The sequence below is a fragment of the Stylophora pistillata genome, chromosome 8 (genome assembly GCF_964205215.1).
Source record: "Stylophora pistillata chromosome 8, jaStyPist1.2, whole genome shotgun sequence".
NCBI classification, from domain to species: domain Eukaryota; kingdom Metazoa; phylum Cnidaria; class Anthozoa; order Scleractinia; family Pocilloporidae; genus Stylophora; species Stylophora pistillata.
Window position 1 is genome coordinate 34,463,372 of NC_142526.1, and position 25,905 is coordinate 34,489,276.

The window sequence follows — 25,905 nt, forward strand, 5'->3', positions numbered from 1 at the left end:
CTTCACGACATCCCAAAGGTATCCAAAGATTAAATATAAAGTGAGCTACACCAAAACCTCTTTGTGGCAGAAAAAACGTCTGATTTCAAACTGGAGAATTTTATTGAGTGCTGATGAAAGGTCAAATTAAGGACATCGAGGGCCATTCGGCTGTCTTTCTATACTACTGCGCTTACAAGAAATAGTGCCGTTACAAGCGAGACTCGCTGCCTCGATCACATAACTCGGACATAACGCAAAAGCTCTAGCTATACATAATACATGGCATCTACTCATAGATATAGATAAATACAAAAAATAGCTCTGTCCTGCCATTTTTAAGGCATTTCTCTGCAATATTTATATTAATGCTTAAATTTAGCTCCGTTACGCGTCTGTTCCTTAATACTCATCCGGGATATAACTGGAATACATCGTAAATGCGCAGTACATTTAAAGCTTCCATCACAGAGCACTCTCTTACAGACTAAGCCTGTTTTTGTTCGAGCACCACAGCGCCTGCGTGTAGTGGTTATCTTACTACTCGGGGTCGAGGCTGCATCTGGGAATGCAAGGTTTAACTGACGTCTGGTATTTCCCACATGTCCCTTGGGTTTCAAAGTTACAGCTGAGTCATCCAGGCTCTCGATACTATCTGAAATAGGGAAAAGGGAAAGGTTTATTAACTATGGAAGTTATCAACAGAAAGGGCCTTGAAGCGTTTTTCGATTAAACTCGAAGGTGCGCTATAAAAGGAGAGGTCCCTTAGGTGCCTGGTAGACAAACAAATGGAGCTAACGAGATGTTTACTTCCACCAGCATGGTGGCAATGATGTAAAATGCGAGCCACCTTCTTCCATTTCAAATTTACTGCCACGAATAAAGACAGTTTCCATTGGAGAAAAGAAATACAAATCTCAAAAATTCTTGTAGTGTGATGAGAACATGAAACAATTTTGAGGAATGCGCCCGCTCTTCACTGCTTTGGATCAGCTATAGCTCAAGCTGACTTGACTATTGAAGTTCTACATCACACGACGGTTGTTTGACAAATGGTCCAGAGGTACCCAAGGCACCTCTCCTTTTATAGCCCGCCATCGTGTTCAAGTGCCGTAAGCCAAAGCCAAAGTTATCACATCAACCAATCAGAAGAAAGAAAAATACCCTTAGAGCCAATGAGAACTGAAAATAACGTGCAGGAAACGCAGGCGACCAAGTCGTGATTGGTTCTAGTTTTGCATCTGATTGGTTGAGAGAAAGTAGCAAGTTTTTTGGACCAATGACAGAGCGAAGTGGACCAAACCAATGCAATCCAGGATTACCTTCGACAGGATTAACCTACTTGGTCGACTCACCTGCGTTGCCTCGCCATGTTCTGGGACGTTAGGATGAAGCGCTTTTCTGTTGAATTCTATTCTTCCTTGCGTAAAGCGTTGAATTCAGAATGAAGAAGGCAACTCCATTAGAGATTGGGGGTGTTCGAAAACCTTTCACAGTGATACGAGTTTTAGCCTCGAAGTATGAGAACAATTTAAAATGTTTAAGGAAAAAAATTGAAGCCTAATTTCGGAACGAAAACATGCATATATTTATGTAGATACGTATGTAGATACATAATTCCAAAAAAAAAAAAAAACAAACACCTACCTATTGTATCCAGCATGTTCTCTGTATCATTTGGAGTTTCTTGTCGACAAGGAGAGCTCGCCCAATTTAAGTAATTTTCAGCGTTCGATGAGAAAAATTTCTTTTTCAGGTAAATGTATAACCATTTCCCTATAGGATCATAGGAACTATTATAAGCCATTGATAAGTGTGCAAAATACCACGTCAGTGAACTGGTCGCGTTTCATCGTAAATGGAGACAATTTGAAGGAAAACATACGAATTTCACATTTGCGAGTTATCTTGAGGATTTTGATCAAAGCAAGGCTTGCTTTGTTTTGTTTTGTTGTGGCAGTGATACGATTGGCACGTAAATGAAAATGTAAATACCATTACATACCTAGCAGAGCTTCAGCGATGATACAAGAAAGTGTACCGCACGTAAAACTGGAGTCAAAACTGATCTCCATCCATGCAATGATCGGTACAAAAACCAGGACAAAAAGCCAAGTAAACAGAGGGGTATTCAGGAAGAAGATACACAGAGTTGCTAGGAGGAAATACCCAGCATGCATCAAGCAGGTGGTGACTAACGCTGGTTTGTCTCCTGTCCCTCCCAGATGTCGCGTCAACCAACCGAGTCTGTTGTCGATCTTATCTTGCATGTGATCGGTTACCTGTTAAAATAAATTACACGATAATAGTTGCTTCAGAAGCTTTTCAAGAAGCAATCATTTCACGCAAATCGTTGAGGTTCTATTCAAAAAATTAATTTGGAAATATAAAAGTAACATCCTAAATTTAATATTAAAAGCCGATCTTTTAACAATATAGTTTATATGCGAGGGGTTCCAAGCACAAAAGACTCAATTAAAAGACAAGTGATCACGCGCAGTTCTAATTTACTCACACACTTGCAATAAGTCAAACCAGATTTTTCTTACCTCTATTAAGTATCCAATCGTATCGGTGATAGTCTTCAGATTTTCCATGGTCTCATTGTAATGTTGAGTGGTCTCACTGTGGTACGATTTCATTTGAAGTGTGCCGTGGTCTACAACCGAATTCAAACAAACTTTCTCAGAAGGTAAAACAATAACGATTGGCATCTGATTTGATTCAAAATGTCGTGAACCAGCGGAGGTAGAAGGACCAGTGCTCAGTGATTGGCGCAGAAGGTTCGTGCCACCTCCTCAGCCAATCAGATGCAAAACTAAGAACAATCCAGAAAGCTCTGTCGCGCTTTCCCACGCTTTAGCACCCGATAGTTTCCTTTATAACGATTAGCCGTTGTGATGACTATCCCCTAGGTTATACTACATTACAATCGGTGGAATACAGCTCTGTTCAGCTGCACCAATCAAATTTTATTCGGTGGTTGTCAGTTGAGCTCATAATCAAAAATTAACCCCTTAACTCCTTGAGTGACCGGCATCTAATTTCTCCGAATTACACATTAAGGTCACAAGAATAAAGGAAACAATCGCCACCTCAAGAAACTCCTGATTGTCAAACAAATTCTCCTTGCCAGCACTACAAGAGACGTATAGAACAGTATGGAGAGTATGAATACCAATGTAGAAGTGTAAAGGGTTAATCATTCACAAGACAATATAAACTGTTAGTATTCTCTTTCGAGATACCTTATTCATGTGGTCATTAATTTTCTCCATGTAGTCAGAGTCTTAGTTACCTATCTTATTCCACACTTCTTCTGCCTTACTGCGAATCTTGTTCAAGTCCTCTACAATTCTGCGGTGTCTCTTTTCATGGTCCAAATCATGCTTCTGAATTTCTATTGTAGCATTCTCTGTTGATTAAGAACGGAAGATACTAACTTTTATGTTATTGTGCAATGAAAAGCATCTCTAACTCTTTATACTCTAATTTAAATTTCACCTCAATATTTTATTTGCATCTAATTTCCCAGCTGAGAACAAAACTGCCCGAGACACTAATAAATGTGTATGCATTTTTATCTATTTCAATGACGATTTGATTTGGATCGATCGACCACACTAGAAGAAAACATTGCTACGTGAGAATACGTTACCAGGACAAGGTAGAAAATTGATCCTCAGTGTGATTTGAAGATTGTAGTTCAAAGGTGATTAATCTCGGGCAGTAAAAAGAGGGAGACGATAATCAAGTAGGGTTGAAGGAAGAATCTTTTTCTTTGATAAGAAACTCTAAACTGACCAAGCTTTTCTTTGAGCGCCTTTGCCATATCTTTGAGCTGTTTCCAACCACTGTCTATGAGCGCCCTGACATTTCCTGTCAATGAGTACGCGATCGACCGCTGTACATCGTCATAGTTGGAATGCAGTTGCTCTTGCTGTTTCACAAGACGTTCCTGACCAGCGGTCACTCTAATCACAGTATCATCTGCCGCTTCTATCAGAGTCCTTTGACCTTCCTTTTCAATTCAACAAAAATGGAAGTTGCGCGTATCAACGGGCGTTCTGGTAGGGCGTTGGGCGAGGAGGAAAGCAGGAGGAAAAGAGATAACAGAGAGAGGGGGGCTAACAAGAAAGCCCCGTCGCTCCTCCCGTCCCCCTTGCGCCGCCCACCTCACTCGAACCCATTTCTTTCTCAGCCCCTCCAAGCAAAGCCTGTCAGTGACAGGTTAATTAATGTTTTTATTTATTGATAAAAATATTAATGAAATATTCTAATGACTGTCAAAACATCTGCTGAGAAACATTTCTTATCACAACCTTCATATAGTACAAAATCTCATTAGTTATTTTCTCCCAACTTAAAGGTGTTTTAAATGAGATGCTTCCACCTTTAACACAGATCTATCGTCATGTTGGGATGTCTTGAAGTTCCCACACCAATTGACACATCTTGTTTGAGGAGAGAATAAGGGTGATTGAAACTTACTTGTAAACCGTTCATAAGCTCCATTTGATTTTCTGCTTCACCGGCCAGCTGATTGACAGTGAATTCTGTCTTCAATCTGAGCTGCTGCTGCCGGGTGGCATAGCAGATCGACCGCGCCCTGCTGCTTATGATGCGATAACTGTCCCAAGTATTGGCATCCATATCAGCTGTGCAATCACGCAATTCCTAAACCGAAATTGCAAAAAAAAAAATTTGTTACCCTCACTTTAGTTTGCACATCTTTTTGGACGTAGCGATTGTCCAAACTGACCTTGCTACTCAGAAGCGATCGATGGATAAACGAAATTAAACATTTACCATGTCGTCTGTGCATTCGTACGTTTTCCTTCCTTCGCATTTCGATTGACAGTTTAAGAGAGCCACGCCCAGCCTTGCCAGTTCAACTTCGTTGATATCGCTACATGATTTCGAGATTTGGTCAATGACCTAGGGATCAAAAATGGTCGCAAGGATTTTTGACATGACTAAATTGTATGACAGTTTTATTATTTTTGGCTCAATTTGGAGCTTAATTAACACTGGCGGAAAATATCTAAACGATTACCGAGTCCTGTTGCCCTCTCACCCCCTTTCACTCCCAGATCTCAATAGTAATTCTCCTAACTGCGCGCCATAGACTTCTATGAATTTAAGTCTGAAGCATTTGCTATTGGATTATCTAATGATCCCCCAAGTTACACTTTATTCTCATCACTAGCTTGTCTGCCCGGTAACGGCTTCCTGGTCTGCCTTATATAGGATTGATACTGACAGAACAATTTTTGTCTTGGTCCTCGGAGTTTAAGGGTTAGTTAGCTCAAGGTTCAGGGTTGCGTTTAAAATCATTCTAATAGTATGCTGTCCTTGAAGCAATGAACCTCGTTGCACTCATTTGTAACTTTAAGAACAAGGTGCAAGTGATCCAAATCGAATGTCACGAACATGTAGTCGTGCGTTGAAAACCCCACGTGTATTTATATTCGCGTGCTAAGCATGCCCCGTAATACAAAAACATCTCTAGAGCGGAAACGTTCCGATCTGTCAAGCTCTGATCCATTACCCGAGAAATAGACGAGATCAGAACTCTTCTTCGGCAGTGTAACCGGGTTTATTGAAAACAAACGTTTAAGGTGAAACGAGAAAGCGTCTTCACCGAAGCACCTACAAATTACAGTTTTCTATTTCGACAGTATGCCTCCTGCTATCCCACAATTCTTAACAAAACAATACGTGAAAACGTGTAACGCAACCAGCTACGCGTGACAGAATAGGAATTAATTTGCATTTACCAGTGTAATTGCTTTTAATTGGAAAATATAACATTTACTGCTATTACCAAAACAAGATTTGTGAAATTAAAAACTGTTTGTATACTTTGATGATTTCATACTTACAATCTGATGACAGGTGTCCAGTGGTGCAAGATTTTCCATATACCTCTTGTCCTTGGCCAAAATTTTTTCTTCGACGGTCGTCATTTCAAAAGGAACTGGACTGCTCTTCAAATCACGCCCTTTCTCAGCTTCGGTCTCTTCAGTAGACGAACTATAAAATGGCCACCAAGCATTGGTGGATACCAGCAACATGCACAAGAACTTGCCAATGAACAAACAACGCTTTAAATTCATTCTGTATCTACTAAAAAAAAATAAGATGGGGATTGGTGATTTAGAATAACAATGCAACGGTAAAACAATTGTGACATCCCAAGACTATTTTTGAAAGCATATTACAGCCTCAAGTTCTAGAGGCGCGATACTTATGCTCAATAGGTATTATAATTTACTTTTCCAAGTGAGTTGAGTAAATTGCCACAGAGAGAGATCCTAACGAGCGGACGATTCGAGCATTAATCCTTTGTCAGAGCCTTTCGTCGTCAACCCCTCGTTTTGCTCTGAAAAAGGTCTACTTAGGAAGTTATTTGAAAAAAAGATAGCTGATTTCAAACCGTAGGCAACAGTGGTCGCTCTAGAAATAACGAGCCACAACATTCGACGAACGTACGCATGCATTCTCGCCAAGGTAACCGTGCTATTAAATTCCGCGCTCGGGAGCTTTCTAAAAATTTACTGCCTAAACGCATATGAGCTTCTAGCTGTCACTCGACTTTGCCAAACAGAGCGCACATTTTCCAGGAGCCTTCAGAACTTACCTGAAAAACTTTCCCTTGCAGTGAAATATTTGAGTACACCCTCGTAGTTGACTTTTAAATGTACTGCGCACAGTTGCACGTGAAATTTTAACCGCACGAACTAATTCTCAAAGGACCTCTTTGACGTTTTATTATTCGCGCGTTATCTTTGAAGGAAAGAGCAGGTGTCAAAAGTCGTCTTTTTTTGTCCAAATGAAAACTTGAAAGGCTGCAATCACTGTTTAGTTATTTGCAACGAACGTGAAACAAAGAAAATTGAGTTTCCCATGCGGATTCCACACTACTCAATACTTACGCAGCTGCCTCTAAAAGTACGCGAGCAACAGAGGGCTTGCTGGCAGCCGTATGAATATACAATAGACTGTTCTAACGGTATGAATATACCGTATACTGTTTTACGCGTTCTCTTCCCCAAGGGGCGCCGAAATGATAGCGGCAAGGCAGATATAAACAAAAGCATGACTCTGGGACAGAAGCTAACCTAGGAAGAGGAGGCCGAAGAAAATACGCCTAACCCAGCATGGCAGATAGGAATGGAATGGGCCAGGAACCCATCTCCTGAGTGAGCTAACGAGTGTAATTGAAGTCCATACCTCACCATCATAACATGACTACGTCAGAACTTGAGGCAAAGAGGTCGAGGTCGGAAAAATGTCACGAGGGATTCTGTATCCCGATGAGACCAACAATTTCTAGTCACTTCACCAGTGCAGATAATTTCGTACCTGTTTTAAAATGTTATCGGTCCTCTTTGGCGGCTCTTAAGCCGAGGGCTGAGACAATTTCGTTGCTGAGACCGAGGCATGGGTAGTAGGGACGGGAAGGTGGAGCTCGTGGCCGCGGAACCCCTCTTGTTTCTAAGACATAATCCCCAACTTCCTTCAAACAGCCTAATAATCGCACACAATTCATCAGAAACGTTTTAAGCTTTATTCAAACAGACGCACAGTTGAAATGCCTCCGAATATCATAATTTTGAGATAAAAAGTTTTAGTACAAAGATATCATAAATTTCTACTCAATATAGCAATAACCTCAAACTTTTAAAGAGACCGAAGTCCATAAAAATTTCAAATGCGTGCGTTTTAAACGCAAATTCCAGACCAAAATTATACCTTTTGGGTTCCGCTAATACCATGTACCTATTGACGGAGTTTGGTGCAGCCGAACAAGATCTCACGGTTCACAGTGTTGTCCATGGAAGCTGGAAAATTGGTGCGATTCAATGTCTACTCTTACAAACGTGTCATTTATTCCGAATGTGTGTAGCCCAATTTGCAACTTAGGGGCATGTCATCGATGACCCCATATGCCGCCTATTTTATATCCCAGTCCGGTTGATCAAAATCTTTTTGACAACACTAGGTCCGTGAGTCACGACTGAGAGCCAAACAAATCAGTCAATCGACTCAGTCAGACCCAACTCAGTCAATTGAAGCACTTAAATCTAAAGATTTAAAACCCGTTCGCAGTTTTTTCCCCTCGCCATCGCATCCAGGATCAACGCTACCAATACGCTATGGCTACCCATAGGCTACCCTACTCATACGCTACGCAAACCAAGAAAGAAATCTGGAATAATCACTTATTTATGCCTTTGCACTGATGCATGTCATGCCATCGAAAAAAAAAAAGAAAAAAATTCTTGTTACAATGAGGAAAACAAATATAAATGTCACGTTTTAGCGAAAGGCAAACGGCAAAATCAAACTTTTGCGGAGTGCCTTTAAACAGACTAAAGTAAATTGTAAATATTTACTTTTGTTGTGAAAGAATCATAAAACCTGCTGGCTGTGAATGAGGTAAGTTATTAATCTTTCTGTTTGAAGAACTTAGGGGTTAGAGAGCGAAGTCAGTGGTAATTATAGCAAGCTCAGTTGAAAGTTTGCCTTCGCTGCAACCATTGATCGTTTATACCGTCTGCTTTCAGCAGTAGGTAATTTGTACACTTGAGTGAAACTTTTTGCATCTGTTACAATTTTTCTATTTTGTTTTTACAAGTCCGATAAAAAAAAGCTTTAAACTAAAGGAAGAAGGAGGAAAGTGAAGATTTTGCCGTTGTCATTATCAAAAACATGCAGTGGCGTGTTAATCACCAAAGCCACAGCCATTTCATGAAGTGTACATATGAATTTTTCTTCACGAAAAATGAATTTAAAATATAGCTGGATATACTTTTCTCTGTGTATATATATATATAGCTCTTTGGCATACAAAGCTTTGCTTTCATGTCCAAATTGAGCACTCTAACTAGGATGAGTCATTGCTCTGCAATTGCGCATGCTCGCTAGTGTACTCTAGTTTGAGCACTCTGGCATGACTTAGACGATACCACAAAGGTTGGATCGTTTGGGGTGACCATATTGGTTCTCCTCCATCCTAGCATTAGCACTGCACTGATGAGGCCCAGAAGGCCGAAACAGTACTGTCTGCAGTTAGTTATATATATATATATATATATATATATAAAAACAATCTTTTGGTATAGCTTATACTGAAACGCAGTTGTATCTTTTAAAACACTCTTGAGGAATTCATAAAATTAACTCATAAACTATACTGTTTTGGAATAGTATATGTTAAGACTCCAGGCGCCGTTTTTTGAAAGGAAGTATAACACTATTCTACAGATAAATCGCTATCCAGCGGAAAGGGTTAATATAACATAAAACATAAGGCGCTATTCAAAGGATAGCAACTCATCCGGTGAATAACGCTACCCAATTAAACTTCGAACAACTAGGGACAGATCTCTTACTGCTGGAGCATAATTATAACCCAGTCTCAAGGACTTGAAGCGACAACGAATATTACTACTTCTTTTAGTCGGATACAACTCCTTGTACATTCCTGTGATTAACGTGCGAACCTTAATGTCATCGCGTCTCCCACCAGCATTTTTATGTACAGAGAGTATATTGGTGCATTGTAGATAAAAAGATGTCTACTTGTGTGAAGGGGGTTTGTATTGCGTTTGCAAAACAAAAGAAAAAAAAGCAGTTTGCTAGAAATTTAGAGAATAACACTCTTACATGTAGTCACTCTTGAAAATGCTCAGTGCACCACTTCGCTGATGTACATATCTTGCCTTAACAAGCGGGTGGAGAACCAAGACAAGCAGTCTTTTAGATCATAGAGGCCCGCTTCGATTGAGAAACCCTTCAAAATGTACAATAGCAGCGAAAAGATAAATGTGAGACTTGAGGATCTTAAGGAAGGCTGGGAATTAGACAACGAGGCAGATGGTTATCAGGTGAGCAAATCATTAAGTCAATATCAGTTAAAAATTATGACCCTATGACAACTTGATGTATGGTTCTCTTTACATTATTTTAAAAAATGCACGTTTAGCCTCTAATAGAAAATCTCAATAATAAATAAATCAAATCTATTAAACGTTAGGCATTATCCCTTAAATGAGAGAAGCAGTACAGTGTTGGACTGGTAATCTGGTGGCTCTATGTTCAAACCTGCTGCTGCTTCTCATTGGTTTAACTCCTTGGCTGTGCTTTGTGTATAGTCGACTGGTCTGCCTCCTGCCAGTTGGAATTTTTTAACATTATGTTATTTACAATGTTTGTTTGCAATTTGGTTTTATCAACCCTGTAAAGCACTATTGGGGAAGCAGTCAATTTATGCTGTTATCGTTAATGTTGCTCTAGCTATTATTATTGTTGATATCAAATTGTAATTGAATGTGATAGATAAGTGACATCTAAAAACCATTATGTGACAGTATATAGCCCACAAATGTAACAAAGTGGTCTAACCGAGTGTTCATGTCACTAACTGAATACATATATATATAGAACGGTTAAACTTGATATCCGTGAAACATTGCTTGATACATATTGTATATATATATATATATATATATATATATATATATATATATATGTATATATCGCAAGTCGTTAGTGGAACTCTCAGGCCAACAAAGGTGCACCGCGCCGGGAGGATCAATAAAGATTCGGAGTCCAAGCCTCACAGCAAACACGAACGCAGAAAGTTTAAGAATTGAGAGGATGGACAACTTCTGACGTAAAAGATATAAAAAAAAAAATAAAAAATTTTAATAAAAGACGTTTCGGTCAGAGACCTTCTTCAATTATTTACCCAGTTATTTAAATAACTGAAGAGGGTCTCTGACCGAAACGTTTTTCATTAAAATTCTTTATATTTTTATGTCAGAGGTTGTCCATCCTCGCAATTTTTAAACTTTCTACGTTCGCGTTTGCTGTGAGGTTTGGACTGCGAATTTTTATATATATTTAACCAAAATAGCGGAATGAGATCATCATCTACTAAAAAGTTCTCAATAGCAGGGCTAGAGCTATGGATAATTATACCCCAAGATTTAGGTTACTTGAACTTTTACTGCAACTCATGAGAGAGTTGTAGTAAAAGTTCAAGTAACCTAAATCTTGAGGTATAGTTATATATATATATATATGAATAGATATGAGATATGAATATATATATATATATATATATTCATATATATTCATATATATATATATATATATATATATATATTCATATATATTATGAGAGGAAAAAAGGACGTAACTACATTTCCCGACAAGCCTGTTTCGTGAATCGCTTCACTCTTCAGGGGTTTAAACCCCTGAAGAGTGAAGCGATTCACGAAACAGGCTTGTCGGGAAATGTAGTTACGTCCTTTTTTCCTCTCATAATATTTATTCTGCTCTGCTTCAACGTATTGAGCACTGTTCCACGCGAAAATCGACTTGCAGACTTCCTATATTCATATATATATATTCATATCTCGCTAGTGGAACTCTCGATCAGGCCAACAAAGGTGCACCGCGCCAGGAGGATCAATAAAGACTAGCAGTCCAATCCTCACAGCAAACACGAACGTAGAAAGTTTAAAAATTGCGAGGATGGACAACTTCTGACGTCAAAAATATAAAATAGTTTAATAGAAAACGTTGCGGTCAGAGACCTTCTTCAGCTATTTACAACTTTTGAAATAAAAAAAGAGCATTAAATAAGATCGAAGTGCTACTGATTACGTAATTACAGATAACGACTAATGAACTGGTGCTAATAAAAAGATCACAAAAAACCTAATTACAAAGAAAACAGTGGACAAAATACTAAGAGATAAGAATACTAAATATGTTAAAATGAGTGGCGTGACCAATTGCAAAGAAGCAATGCGGCAAGCAAAGAAACGGAGAGGCCCCTTTTTAACTACAACTATAAACCGTAACAAGATCCCAAAACAAGGGCTTTGGAGGCCGAAAGGGCAAATTAGCAACAAAATCCCTGGCGGGGCCCTTAAATGATATTAATCATAATAAGATCCCTTGGCAGGGCCTCTGAGTCCAATCCACACCTAAAGGGCCGACAAAATCCAAGAAAAGGGCCTTTGAACGATCAATTAGTAGCGCCTTATATAAGATGGAAAATTAATTGTAGCAAGTTCTATTTTTAGAATGAAATTCCTTTCTTTTATTCAAACCATGGGGTGCCAAAGAGAACAACTGAGCACTCCAATGAGCCTCTTTTGTGATTAAAAGCCTATCGATCTCCTCAGAGCAACTAGGGGCCTGTGCCTGATCAATGCATTGGAACGAAAAATCGTCCAGGGTGTGTGGTGTTTTGTTAAAGTGTATCGCTACTTCACAAGTTGTTTTCTTTGTGAGTATAGCAGGTTTGTGATTTCCAAATCTAACTTTAAAGTCGGTAGTAGTAGATCCCACGTATTGCAGGCGACATTTCTTGCAAGAAGCCAAGTAAATCACATTTTTAGAATCTCAGGAAAGTCTAGAGTGAATGGTGTAATTTTTGCCCGTCTGAAAGCTGAGAAATGTTTTAGATTTAACAAAGAAATTCTGACAGAGGCCGCATCTTTTCCTATCGCACTTAAAGCAGCCATTGTTATGAGGAATGGTTTGTCTCTCTGAGATTTTTCGATCGACGAAAAGATGATATGATAGAACTTCGAGGAAAAAGTTCTTTTAATTTGGAGTTAGATTGCAGAATAAACAAATGCTTTCTGATTATGTTGCCTTCGTCGGGCATGTTAGGATTAAATCTAATAATAAATGGAAATAGTTTCTTCGTTTCTTTTCCACGAGTCCTGAGTAAATTATTTCTAGGAATGGCGGAGGCTTTGGAGAATTGTCTAGAACTAATTTAGAAGGGTAACCCCGGTTAACAAGGTACTCTTTGTACTCAGCTGTTCTCTCGGCAAAAAATACTTTTTCAGAGCAATTTCTTTTCAATCTTGTGGCTACTCCAAAAGGAATAGCCTCAAGATTATATCTTATTTTTCATTTCCTTTAGATTTCTCTACTTTTAGATGACAATTTTGTACAATTAGATTCTCCAACAATTAGATTTTCCTCTTACTAAACTAGATTTTATTTTATCTTTTACTTGTACATATTTCAAATTCTAATATTTTCCTAGGGTAGGCACCCCGCATGGGTGTGAGTGTGCCCATCCCTTTTGGGCCTTAAATTTTTTTTTCAATTTTTTAATTATATTTTTATTATCATTTATTTATTCATTTATTTATTTATTTTTTTTTTGTGTTTGTATATCTTCATTTTGATCTTGCCCAATAGAGCTTGACATAACCATATCCAGAAGTGGAATCCTGTAATGGAGTTCAACGCGCTGCAAACATCTTGAGCTTATCGATGTAGCTTTCGCGAAGGACTAACGATTGAAACTGCAAAACAGTTTCTGTTTATACTAGTTGCTCCACATGTTGATAAAATTTTGGGTTGTAGATTATGGGGCGTTCTGATGGCCTCTGAAAGTAGGCGTCTTAACGATGCGATTTGAGGAACCGCTAGTATTCTGGGGATTTTCATTGAAACGTTTTACTCCTGACTGATACCGTTTTGCACCAATCAATCTGGGATTATTCGCAATAAACCCGTACAGGCCTGATTTTTGTCGGGTCTGATTTTCGCCATTGCATAACTAGCGCTCTCTACTGCGAGGATCGTGCATCATACGTATCTGATGCTGACAATGAATTAATTATTCGTGATTTATGTCCTTCAGGTTATTCATTTCATCATGTTCCTAGACCCGGTTCTACTCGTGGAGGAGGAGTTAGCTTGTTATTTCGATCATCTTTCAACTTAAAGTTGCAGCCGCTCAAGAGGTTTTTGTCCTTTGAATATATGGATTTGTTATCGTCAAGTACAGTCGGTTTAAAACTCAGAGTTATTATTGTTTATCGCCCACCTCCCTCGACCTTGAATGGTTTAACACCCTCATTGTTCCTTAATGAGTTTTCTAAGTTCCTGGAGCACTATATCGCTGATCCCGGTGGACTATTATTAGTTGGTGATTTTAATATACATGTTGACACCTATTCTTCCCAACACTCAACTGAATTTCTCCAATTGTTGGATTCTTTCAGTCTTACTCGACATAAACATGGCTCAACAAATAAAGATCGACACACCTTAGATCTTTTGATTACAAGATCTGATGATAATATTGTTTCGAATTTAACAATTGGTTCTCCTTTTGTCATCTCTGATCACGCTGCTGTTCACTTCCAGCTCTCGCTTAATAAGCCGCCGCTCGACAAGAAGATTATTTCATTCAGAAAGCTACGATCGATTGATTTTGATAATTTCAATGCTGATGTTACGAATTGGAGCCCTCCTGATCTTTTTGTCTCGTCATCTTCATCCTTGGATTATTTGATTGATCAATATAACAGAGTCCTTACTTCCATACTTGAGACTCATGCTCCACTGCAAACCAAGATAGTTAATTTGCGTCCCGCTTCACCTTGGTATTCTAAGGAGATAAATAATTTAAAGAGATCCCGTAGAAAACTTGAACGACGCTCGCGAATGACCAAACTTCCTTCTGATCGTAAGTTGTTTATTAAGGGATGTGATGCTGTCAACATCTTAATTCGTGACTCCAAGAGGAATTATTTCGCATCATTAATCAATGAGAATCAGTCAAATTATAAACAGCTTTTTAAGATAATTGATAAACTACTACAAAGGAAAACAGATATTCAATATCCCCCCTGCAAATCACCCACTGATCTTGCCAACAAGTTTATTGAGTACTTCACTACAAAGATAGATAGAATACGGGGTCATATAACGACTGCTGCTTTCTCTCATCGAGATACAGTTCCTGTTGTTGATAACGCCTGTCCATATTCTTTTGATATTTTCAAAATGGTAACAGCGGACGAAGTTTATACAAGTATCATGAATCTGGCTGCTAAGTCATGTGCTCTTGATCCTCTTCCTGGTTATGTTACAAGAAATGCACTTAGTGTTCTGTTGCATTTCATTTCCATAATAATAAATATCTCATTGGAATCTGGTCAGATGCCTTCGCAACTCAAGGTTGCCATGTTACGCCCGCTCCTTAAGAAACCTTCTTTGGATCATACTCAGTTCTGCAATTATCGCCTTGTATCGAATCTTTCATTTATTAGCAAAGCAATTGAAAAATTGGTAGCTAATCAACTTATCTCCTACATTAGCGAATATGAGTTAAATGAGACATTCCAGTCGGCGCACAAGCAATATCACAGTACTGAAACTGCACTTATTCGTGTTCACAATGATATTCTTTCTGCCATTGATAATCCTCGAATCGTAATTTTACTGTTGTTAGACCTTTCCGCTGCCTTCGATACAGTCGATCTTACCATCCTCCTCTCTCGTTTACGTGTACGGTTTGGGATAGCTGGAAAGCCTCTATTATGGTTGCAATCTTATTTATCGAGTCGCACGCAATATGTCTCCGTAGATGGTGGTACTTCTACGAAACATCACCTTAAATGTGGAGTGCCACAAGGATCTGTCCTGGGACCCATTTTGTATTTGCTTTATACTTCACCGCTTTCAAATATCGTAAAGAAATTTAACCTGAGCTATCACTTTTATGCTGACGACTCACAGCTTTACTTGTCTTTCCAACCAACTGTACTGGGTGATAGGGATCTAGCGGATTCTAGCATTGAGAGCTGTGTGGATGAAATCAATCATTGGATGATGGTTAATCACCTTAAATTAAATAAAGACAAAACTGAATTATTGGTGATCTCCGCTAAACATCTTCCAAGACCACTCCTTCACGAAATCTCAATTGCTGGTGAGACTATCCATTCCGTGCAAAAGGCGAGGAATATCGGCACTATGTTCGACAGCCATTTTTGCTTTAAGGATCATATTACTGACATTTGCAAATCTTCATTTTATCATTTGCGAAATATTAGCTATATCAGGAAATATCTTTCAGCGACCACTACTGAATTGCTGGTTCATATGTTTGTATCTTCGAAGCTGGATTACTGTAATTCCCTTTTGTATGGCCCACCAGCCTTCACTATAAAAAAGCTACAACACGTCCAGAATGCCGCGGCGCGCCTCGTCACACTTACAAAAAAAGCATGATCACATTACGCCTGTTCTTTTCAATCTTCATTAGCTTCCCGTTAATCAACATATTATTTATAAGACTTTACTTATAACCTACATTTATGATTTGCTTACATCTTACACCCCATCGCGTCAACTACGCTCATCATCCAAGCACCTTCTGGTTTCTCCATCCTATAACTTGAAAACATATGGCGCAAGATCCTTCTCTGTAGCAACACCATCATTATGGAATGCTTTGCCAAGTGAAATTAGAAATGCTCAGTCTGTGTCTGTTTTTAAAAGTAGATTAAAAACTTTTCTTTTTAGAAAAGCCTTTTATAATTTATATTAGCTGTCTTAAGTGTTAATGTTAAAGTTTTTGTAGGCGCCTTTGAACAGTAGGATACTGGCGCGGTATAAGTCTTTTATTTTATTATTATTCCCAGCAGACTTGTATGAAGAACTGCTCTCATTTTAAGCAGAAACTATTAACCATGACCTCTATTCTGAGTAAAATGTGATACATTTTGATTCATTGATGTGAGGGCAGCTGGCAAGAAGTATGGGTCAGGGATTAATTTGATTATTTTCCCTCACATAGGTGTATTCTCGGGGATCATCAGAGTATGGACAGGTAAGAAATACAACTTTGTCAATGCAAATTTTATCAGCATCCTTGCAAGATGTTCCTTTCGATTTTAACCCTTTAACTTAACCCCAAAGTCTGATTGTCAATTCTCCCCTCTAACTGCTACACATTTCCTTGAAAATTAGTTACAAGAATTTTACGTTAGATCAAGATAGCAATTTCTACATGATAAGTTTGAGTATCTCACTACATGTTTACAGGATAATAATTTATATGGATGTTATAGGGACTTGAAGGATAAAAGGCAGAGCCCTACCTGAATGCCATTTCTGAGGTGGTAGTTTTCAACTTTGAACACAAAATCTTTGAATCAGACAATGCATTTAGAAATAATTTCATGATTCACATGATAATTTTTTTTAACAATGTTGTGTTATTTTGACGAAAGCTTGGCCAAGGAGACACACTGCAACAGACAAGGCCTGTCTACATTACCGAGCTATTGGGCAAGAAATGTATAGCAGTTATGTGTGGACATTATCACTCCATGGCTCAGTCAGCAGATAACCGGGTGGGGTCGTGGGGGTGGGGAGTCCATGGACAGTTAGGAGTGGACAGCATTAAAGATGCACTCCTCCCAACACATCTGCAAGCACTTGATGACTATCAAGTGACCAAACTAGCTGCTGGGTATTCACACAGTACGGTACTTACAGCTCAGGTTGGTTTTGGTTTGTTGCAAAGTGTTCCGAACTGAAAATTTATGTTTTGTGTTACTTCATTTTCAGTTTGTGTAAGATGTTGCGTGTTGAGTGAGTGGACACTGGGTCCAAGTGAGTGGAGACTGCGTGGGAGTTTATGACTTATTGCAAACACTTAGGCTCGACGTTCGGGTCGAGATGGTCGGAATGAGATGTAATGTCAAAGTTGTTCGTTGCGTTTAGTGAGTAAATCATTTACTTTCATGGTACTTTCGGGTTCATTTGGAGAAACAGTATCGACGACTGGTCGAACGTAAAGGAGTGTTTGACTCTCGTTTGTTGCTGCGAAGAAGTCGGTTTTCGCATATCGGCGAAAAGGCACTAGTGGCTGTGCTGCAAGACTTGCCAAGAAGCAGTAGACAGAATAAAAACATGTTAAGTTTAGTTTAAGTTTATTGCTTGTTACAAATCAACTTAACGGCTTGTTCCCAGTTGGCTTGTGAGCTCAATTGGTAGAGCGCTGCACTAGTATCGCAGAGCTCAGTAATTCGAATCCCGTACAGACCTAATTATTTTCAGGTCTGATTTTCGCTATTGCTTAAATAGCGCTATCTACTGCGAGGATAGTGCATCATATGTATCTAATACCGCAGTACAAAATATATGAACTTCATATATTTCATTGTATCTCATTTATCACTTTCACGGGTTTATTACGAATCAACTTAACGGCCTGCTCCCAGTTGGCTTGTTAGCTCAATTGGTAGAGTGCTGCACTAGTATCGCAGAGGTCAGTGGTTCGAATCCCGTGCAGACCTAATTTTTTTCAGGTCTGATTTTTGCTATTGCTTAAATAGCGCTATCTACTGCGAAGATCGTGCATCATATGTATCTAATACCGCAGTACAAAATATATGAACTTCATATATTTCATTGTATCTCATTTATCACTTTCACGGGTTTATTACGAATCAACTTAACGGCCTGCTCCCAGTAGGCTTGTTAGCTCAATTGGTAGATCGCTGCACTAGTATCGCAGAGGTCAGTGGTTCGAATCCCGTATAGGCCTAATTTTTTTCAGGTCTGATTTTTGCTATTGCTTAAATAGCGCTATCTACTGCGAGGATCGTGCATCATATGTATCTAATACCGCAGTAGAAAAAAGATTCCGTTATCTCTCACTTTCAGATCTGGTGTGTTAGTTGTCAAACTTTATTTTCCGTATTTCTGAGGGAAATAAAAATTAAAGCGTTCACTGTGCTCACATTAAAAGCCTGTCTTTGTCGCTTGCAATCTGTATGCCTGCTAAATTGCTCTGATGGAGAAATAGCAGGTATTAAAGCGAGGGAGATCAAAATCTTTATTTCGTAATTGTGGGCTTTAGCCGCTTTTTGAAGAAAAGTCAGTAAAACGGAAAAATAATTCCAATTTTACTTTCCTTTCATTTTGTTTTAGAGTTACCTCCATCTAAAATTAACACTAAAGATAACCTAGCAATTTCTGATTTTGGGGGGACGAAATAGAAATTAGCGTTCGTCTAACTCATGAAAACCAATTAAAAAAGCCGAACAGAACGCGATAATTCAAGAATCATGAACTGATTGAGCAAAAGAAACACAACAAAAAACTGAATGACTAAAAGCCTTACTAATGGCCGTCTGTAGCATTGGTATTGACCACTCAAGGCTAACAAAGCGTCAGCTTAGCTTTTCACCTAAGAGGGCTTAAGCAAACAGAAATACACATTTGTGGATAAGAGAAGTCAAAAGGGAACAGTGACTCCTCCAACTTCTGCCTCAACAAGGAACAATCACACGCTTTAACGTTAGCCGGACATGGTGAACGCACGATCGCTTTCATTTAGACGTGCAAGTCAATAATCAGTACTGTGTACTAATTACCATTTGGGGGATAAAAAAATCTTTTGTGACCAGCAGGCTGGTCTTAAATCTGGCGAAAAGAGAAAGATCACGTTCTCTTTTTGAGTTTCACCCGAGGTTTTTGTACTGCCGAAAGTTTTGTTTTGTTTTCTACTTACTGGCGTTATTCGCCCCGGCAAAGGACTCCCAAGCATAACTAAGTAGTTGAGCAGTACGCCAATACCAGCAGTTACAGTTAGCGATCTTGTTCCTTTTCTGTTGTTTTGAACTAAACTGGCTGGTTGTCTGGTGAAAATTGGTGGTAACGCGTCGTGGATTCTTCTAGGGGGTAGGTGTAAAACTTTGGGATAATCGCAGACGACAGAGCAAAAACTAATTGTTGCACCCTAATTTACGTGCCTGAATGCATTCGAAAAATCCATATCAAGGAAGTAAGAGAGGAGTGGGTCTTGACATTCTAATTGTTTTCATTTCATAGGTCTCCCTTGTATGTAAACACAGCAAACAAAAACTAGCTTTTCAGGGCCAGGAACCAACGGGCGTCTCGAGAGACGGGCAAAGCAAAGGCGATAAAAGTATGTAACGCCATTTTTGCGCTAAGAGCCTATGGCTGTTTAGTGGCTATCGGAGTTCTAATTCTCCGCATCGATCCCTTGTATTTTAATTGCTAAGAGTTTGGTGTGTCATCGAGGAAAGTTCCTTGTCTTTCTCCTCCTCTCTCTCCTCGTCAACCGTCTGCTTAGTAAGACATCCACATCGAGATATAGTTTAATCAAATATGGGATAAGCAATACTTAAGGAGCCGTGTCCGTCTTTTTTCTCTAGCAAAAGATTTACCCTCAAGATAAAGGGTCTCCAAATAACTGTTGGTTAGGTTGATTAAGAGGAAGTAGAAAGTATGTTAGAGGGAAAACGAGAATTTCAGACTGAAAAAGCTTAATATCTAGAAGGTTAACGTTGGTTACAAACATGGCACAAGAAATTCTCTAAGATGCACAGACTTCCTCAACGAGTTCATTTTATTTTGAAGACGCTCAGCTCTACAATTGGGAATCACTTCTTTTCTTGCATTTTAGATTGGCAAACGATCATTTATACTAAGAAAGCTGCCTCTGTGAACATTCAGTGTCTTAAGATGAGATGTAATCAACTGCTGGTAGATAACTGCTATGAAGAAAGCACTGGCCTAGAAAAAGCATGGCATAAAGTATAAACAATAAAAAAAGTTCGACAAAAAGTTTTGGTACAAAAGCCACTTTGGCCCAACTTGCAGAGCTAGAGACAAATTAGAGAGACAAGGTATTTGCCTGAGTTGTGGGTTATTATAACAACTGGTGTAGATGCCAAGGCACCGGCCCTCTTTGCTGGGGGAGGTTAATCCACCGGTTTGGACACTCTGGTGGTCACCTGACAATAAACAAGGAGAGAATTAGACATCAATAATTGTATACTGAAAGATTTGGCTTTTAATTATTAACTTTCTGCACTAAATTCGCCAATGAATGATATATGTCAGGTAATATCCAGCACGTAAAGACGAGAAATATCTACATATTTTCTCACCTTTTTGGCGATAGCCGAAAACTTCATGACATGGAATGTTTCATCAAACATGGAAGCGCACATGTTACCATTGACAATCATAGCAGCCCTTCCTTTTCCACAGAAAAATCCCTGGAACAGTCTGGTGAGTTTACTTTCACGGAATGGGATGGTAAGTGTTTGATTCCTATAAAAATAAATTAAAAGTTTCGCTTGAGGTAAAAGATGACAGTTTTTTTTAATAAAAACATAAGGTACAGTATGATTGACATTTATTCTAAAGCTGAAAACTACTATGAACATGGATTTGCAGTCTGCTGGACAACTTATACTTACGGGTTTTTCTGATTGTAACGTAAATATTTCAGGCATTTTCTTAAAGTCATCAAGGAGGTGTTGATGTTACCAGCTTCTTTGAGTCTGTCTCCCTTGCTCTGGGTTTTTGAGTAGCGCTCAGATGCTGCTAAATCCACAAATGAAAGTCTGCAGAAAAAAAAGTTATGTTAATTGTAACTGCTTTAAGTGGAGCATTGTCTCCCCTCTGAGCAATGAAAACACACTCCAAACCAGTTAGGCCCTCTGTGCCATGGATCAAAGGGGCACTTCACACCCCAGCCCCTTGTGATGATACCCTCACAGAGGTTGATGAAGATATAGAGGGGAAAAGTGTCAAGAGAATCCATGTAAGAACATGGAGTTGTAGATGTCTATAAATATAAAGGTTCTGGAGGATACTTTACTACAAGTAGATGACATGTAATATTTTTCAATCAATGTCTTTTGAACTATTTGTGATTTCTAAATTAATAATTTTGAGAGAAAGTGCATGATATGTTCACCTCTTACCTGCTAACTCTTGCTACATGAGCATCATCTACAACTCGCAGAGCCTTAATGTTGAAGATACAGTGACTGAAGATTGAAAGAATTACTTTGTTAGTAATACTGGTATGCAATGATAAGATCCACTTCCATGTGTCATCATTATCATCACTACTATTACAACCACCATCATCGTCATCATCACCTCACCATAGCTAGTTGGCAACAAATATGCCATAGAATGGACCAAAAAAGACCCTAATGTAGCTCACAATAACATTTTGTTGTTTTTACCTACGACTGGAACATTGATTTAACTTTGTGGAAGCTATTCTTTGATTGTTCTGGCCAATCTTAAGAATCTATACACGAAGAAAAGAAAGATTGTTTAATATCAGAATATGTCACCCCTCTGAGCAAGTAAACAAGCCATATTTGAATTATTGGTAATTGTGAGCAGGTAACCTGAGAAGGGAAAACAGAAGGTGGAAAGGAAGCAGGATGGAAGCATATCTTACCTTGTAGGCTTCATCAGCATTGGAGACGTAAATTTCTCTCAATCCTTTATTAATAAATGTATATAGGCATCATTAGCAACTTGCCTTAAATTTTCCACTTTATGAGGTAATTATCATTATTAATAGCATTATTTATTTACTGCTAATAGTGTCTTAAGTTACAATAAATTAACAAAAACATATTGGAAGAGAAAAGTCAGGTATTGGTAATTTAGTCCTCCTTAATTGTCACATCCTTGTCAACTGATGATCCGTTTGATAGGTCTAGCTGAGTGTGCAGTTTTGTCAAAAAACTTGACCATTAAAACAAATTAGTTCTGAAAGTGAGAAACCATAGATAGCTATGACAGATTCTCAAGCACAAGGTCCTTGTTGTTTCTGAAGACAGAAAACACAAATCTGCCAAGGTATGTTAAAAACTACTAGCTTGCACCTCAAAATCTGGATGTTTCAAATGTAATAAATAAACCACACTGTTTGCCAGGAAGAGGCCAAAGGAAAACAAAATGAAGCATACAGTGCCATACAAGCTAAAGGGAACATGACAGTCACCTATTTTATTACATGCAAATTTGTAAAAATAATAAAATAAACTAAATTATTAATCATTTCTGAGCAATTAATAAAGCAACAAGGCTATCTCAAAGGTTTGACTTTGGTCTTTAATCAGCACATACCTTTGATATAGGGATTCCCATTTGAGTCATCACCTAGTCTGAGTGCTGTTCTTTTTTTACCGATCCCTGTAGGATATGGCTCCAACAGATCAAAGATTGTTTCATTGTAGATTTCGGCGAAAGAAACCCAAACAGAGAATTTAACTGGTCCTTGTGTATCTACATTGATTGTGGTGTCATCTGCAACCCTGGAGACATTCTCCTTGTTATCAATGGAAGACTCTAAAAATCGAATTTAGAGAAAATACTGATGAACTGCTTTCTTGGGAAAGGTCCTTAGCAAACTCTGTTACAGCTGAGGTAAATTTGCATTCAATCTAGTTCAAATGTTGCTTGCCTTCATTTCCTTCATCCTGGCTCTGCAGAGTGGAGTCATCAATGCAACTGACTTTTGACAAATGAGCTGTAGAGTCTTGGAGCAGTTTGAGAAATGCATTTATGTCAAAAGTCTGAAAGAACAATGCAATGCACTGCTTATTCAGATAAATATCATGTAATACCATAGCCACGTCTATAAGTTTCTCATCTCAAAAAGTATCCTACTTTCAAAACAATCTCTATTTTTTCACTATCAGCCAAACAAGGCTGAGATCAAAAATAAATTTTAAGAACATACTAACTACCCAGACTGAGTGTCAGTTAAATAAAAACGTCCTTATTTGCCCATTTTTTGTTAGACGTTTTTATTAAAAGAGAGTGTATTCATTTAATAATTGTGAGAGTTCGGTTAAAAAAAATATTTCCCGGCTAGGAAACCCTCAAAGGTTTATGAATAAAGGCTGATAGTTTCGAAAGAAACTGTTTGGGGCTGCGTCGGTGGGAGTAACTAAATAATCAAACAAAAGCTCATCTTTCAAACCACCAGTCTTAATCTCACAGGGATCAACAAACGCTTTTCATTCCACTAATTTATTCCTGTTTTTCTCGTTGCCATGCTCCCACCAATAACGTAGCTCCATTTTCTGCCTTTAAAAGCGCCCAAAACCCACAATTCCTCTATTTGCTCCGACGAAGGGCTAACGCTCGAAACGTCAGCTTTTGTAATCGTTACGGTGGCCAATTTACCATTTCAACTTTGTTGATATACCTCAAAGGCTTACCTCACAACCCAACAGTGCCTATAATTACTGTAACTCACTTTGTTGAGAGACGAGAGTAACGCACTCTTGAAATTATTCTCCTTCTGTTCCTCGTCATCTGTAAGCCTAATAATATCTGTGCAGAATCTTGGTTTGAGGTTCATTCTCTCATAACTCTTTCCCGCTATACTGTTGAACAGCACATCAAGACTTCGAGGTAGAATCCCGCCATCTTTGGGGGTTCCCTGAATTGTGTAAGTCTAAAAACATACCGTGAACAAAGATGTTTTAAAGTTAATGAACAACTGAACGAAAATAAAAAAAAAAATCACCGTGTAAATGACATCGGAACAACACCATCATGAATCCAATAGCATTCGAGAGAAGATAAAGAAGTTACAGCTCACTGAACGCGCAGTTACAAAATGTACAAACAAAACAGAAAGCTTGCTTACCTTACCCGAGTTTGCCACCCCGTAGGTGAAAACCAAACAATTTTGTCCGTTTATGAAGTCCGTCACAAGAGGAAGAGTTGTTTCATCGAAGAACTCTTTCTGTGTTGTATCCTCACTAAACACATTTGTGAACGAAAATCGATGCGAAATCTCACCGCCAGCGCGAGTGCTGTTTTTAAATGCGAACGATTCCTTTGGCGCCTTCATCAAAACCGTGGTACGGCTTTCTCTCTCTACACATTGTTGATCTTCGTTTGCCTCGAGTTCTTCGCTACTAAATGGCCGTGCTCGTAAATAAACCTTCACGCATTCTCTCCCAGAAGTTCCGGAAGAGGTCTTTTCTTTTGTGACAACATCAAATTCATATAAGAGATTCTTGCGAATGTCGGCATAATTGTCACAGATAGGATAGTCGTTCTGACAATCATCAGGCTCTTCTTCGCCGTCTGAAATACAACTACGTGGATGCTCAGACATTTCGTTCAACCAAAGAAATATATTCAACGGATAAAATCGGTAGATCTAACAATATTTACCAAACAAATGTGCACAAACAACTCCCTTCTAAAAACACGAGAACAAACAGTTTTGAACTTGCCACTCCTTGATTTAACTTTCTTCTGATTGGTTCGTCAGCGAATGCCGCCGCTCATATTGAATCGTGGGCAGGTTCGTTCTTATGGCGCGTATTTACGAACAAAAATTTGACGTTGGCCGAAAACGTGAGTATTCCTTTCTCTGCTATCGACGCGAGCATTCCTTTCTCTGCTATCTAAACGTTAAATATTCCCATGAGACAATCAAAAATAACTTTCATCGCTTTTTTCTTTCATAAAATGAGATTATTCTTTAAATTGATGGTTTGTTTTTAAACAGAAACGTCGAGACTTAAACCATTGACGAACATGTAAGTAAGAAATTGTAATGTAAATAAACTTGGCTCACACTGATATCAATCGAAAATTATCCGCTGAGAATCACTCAAAAGTCAAACAGTTTGACAAAGAAGATATTCTTTCCAGATTTAAAAGTGCAGACAGCACTACAACTTCTGTAGCCGTTTTGGGTTTTTTATCTGCGAGCACAACAAACATCTTACGAGAATATATTCTTCCAATTTACTTTGTAGGATTATGATACTTTATGTTAGGTTTTATAACGTATTTTTGGGTTCAACATCACAACGGCAGAGCCTTATTTGAAGGCGAATCCAGTGGTTCGTTCAACTCCACAATCTGCATTTACTGCAACAAAAACTTTAAAGTTTTTGACTGTGTATCGCTTGTAAATATGTTCGAGATTGTGAAGGTGAAAATAATCCAATGCAATCTTAAAACAAGGAAAAAATATCTTGACGTTTCGAGGCTTCCGTCGCTTTATTATCCGCAGATGATAACATTTAATTAACTAGTCTGTATTTTTATAGAAAGGCACAATTTAAAAAAAGTTATAACATTTTATTACATAGGTTTCGTGGCATTTTTTGTGTGAATTAAACCAGCCGAACTTGTTACTAAACCATGGAAAGTTGCCCTGTATTCTGCAGGCTATTATTTTTTCTTTAGTCGAAAGGTTACCCTATGATAAGTGTGCTTCATCAGCTGTTTTGTACTGGCAGTTCA

The 25,905-nt window shown here is 38.5% G+C and overlaps 1 protein-coding gene and 1 pseudogene across 1 annotated transcript; both read right to left on the reverse strand.

Moving 5' to 3' along the window:
• Nucleotides 1-344: 344 nt before the first annotated feature.
• Nucleotides 345-6,098, reverse strand: LOC148725977 (protein brambleberry-like). The gene is made up of 9 exons (XM_088731563.1): nucleotides 5,865-6,098; nucleotides 4,789-4,917; nucleotides 4,471-4,656; nucleotides 3,784-4,000; nucleotides 3,278-3,394; nucleotides 2,529-2,638; nucleotides 1,985-2,261; nucleotides 1,627-1,755; nucleotides 345-634 (listed from the first exon to the last, which is right to left on the reverse strand). Exons 1-9 carry the CDS (start codon nucleotides 6,096-6,098, stop codon nucleotides 345-347), a joined length of 1,689 nt encoding a protein of 562 aa, XP_088587689.1.
• Nucleotides 6,099-20,320: 14,222 nt separating this feature from the next.
• LOC148725978 (kinesin-like protein KIF20A) lies at nucleotides 20,321-24,782 on the reverse strand (annotated as a pseudogene).
• Nucleotides 24,783-25,905: the final 1,123 nt, after the last annotated feature.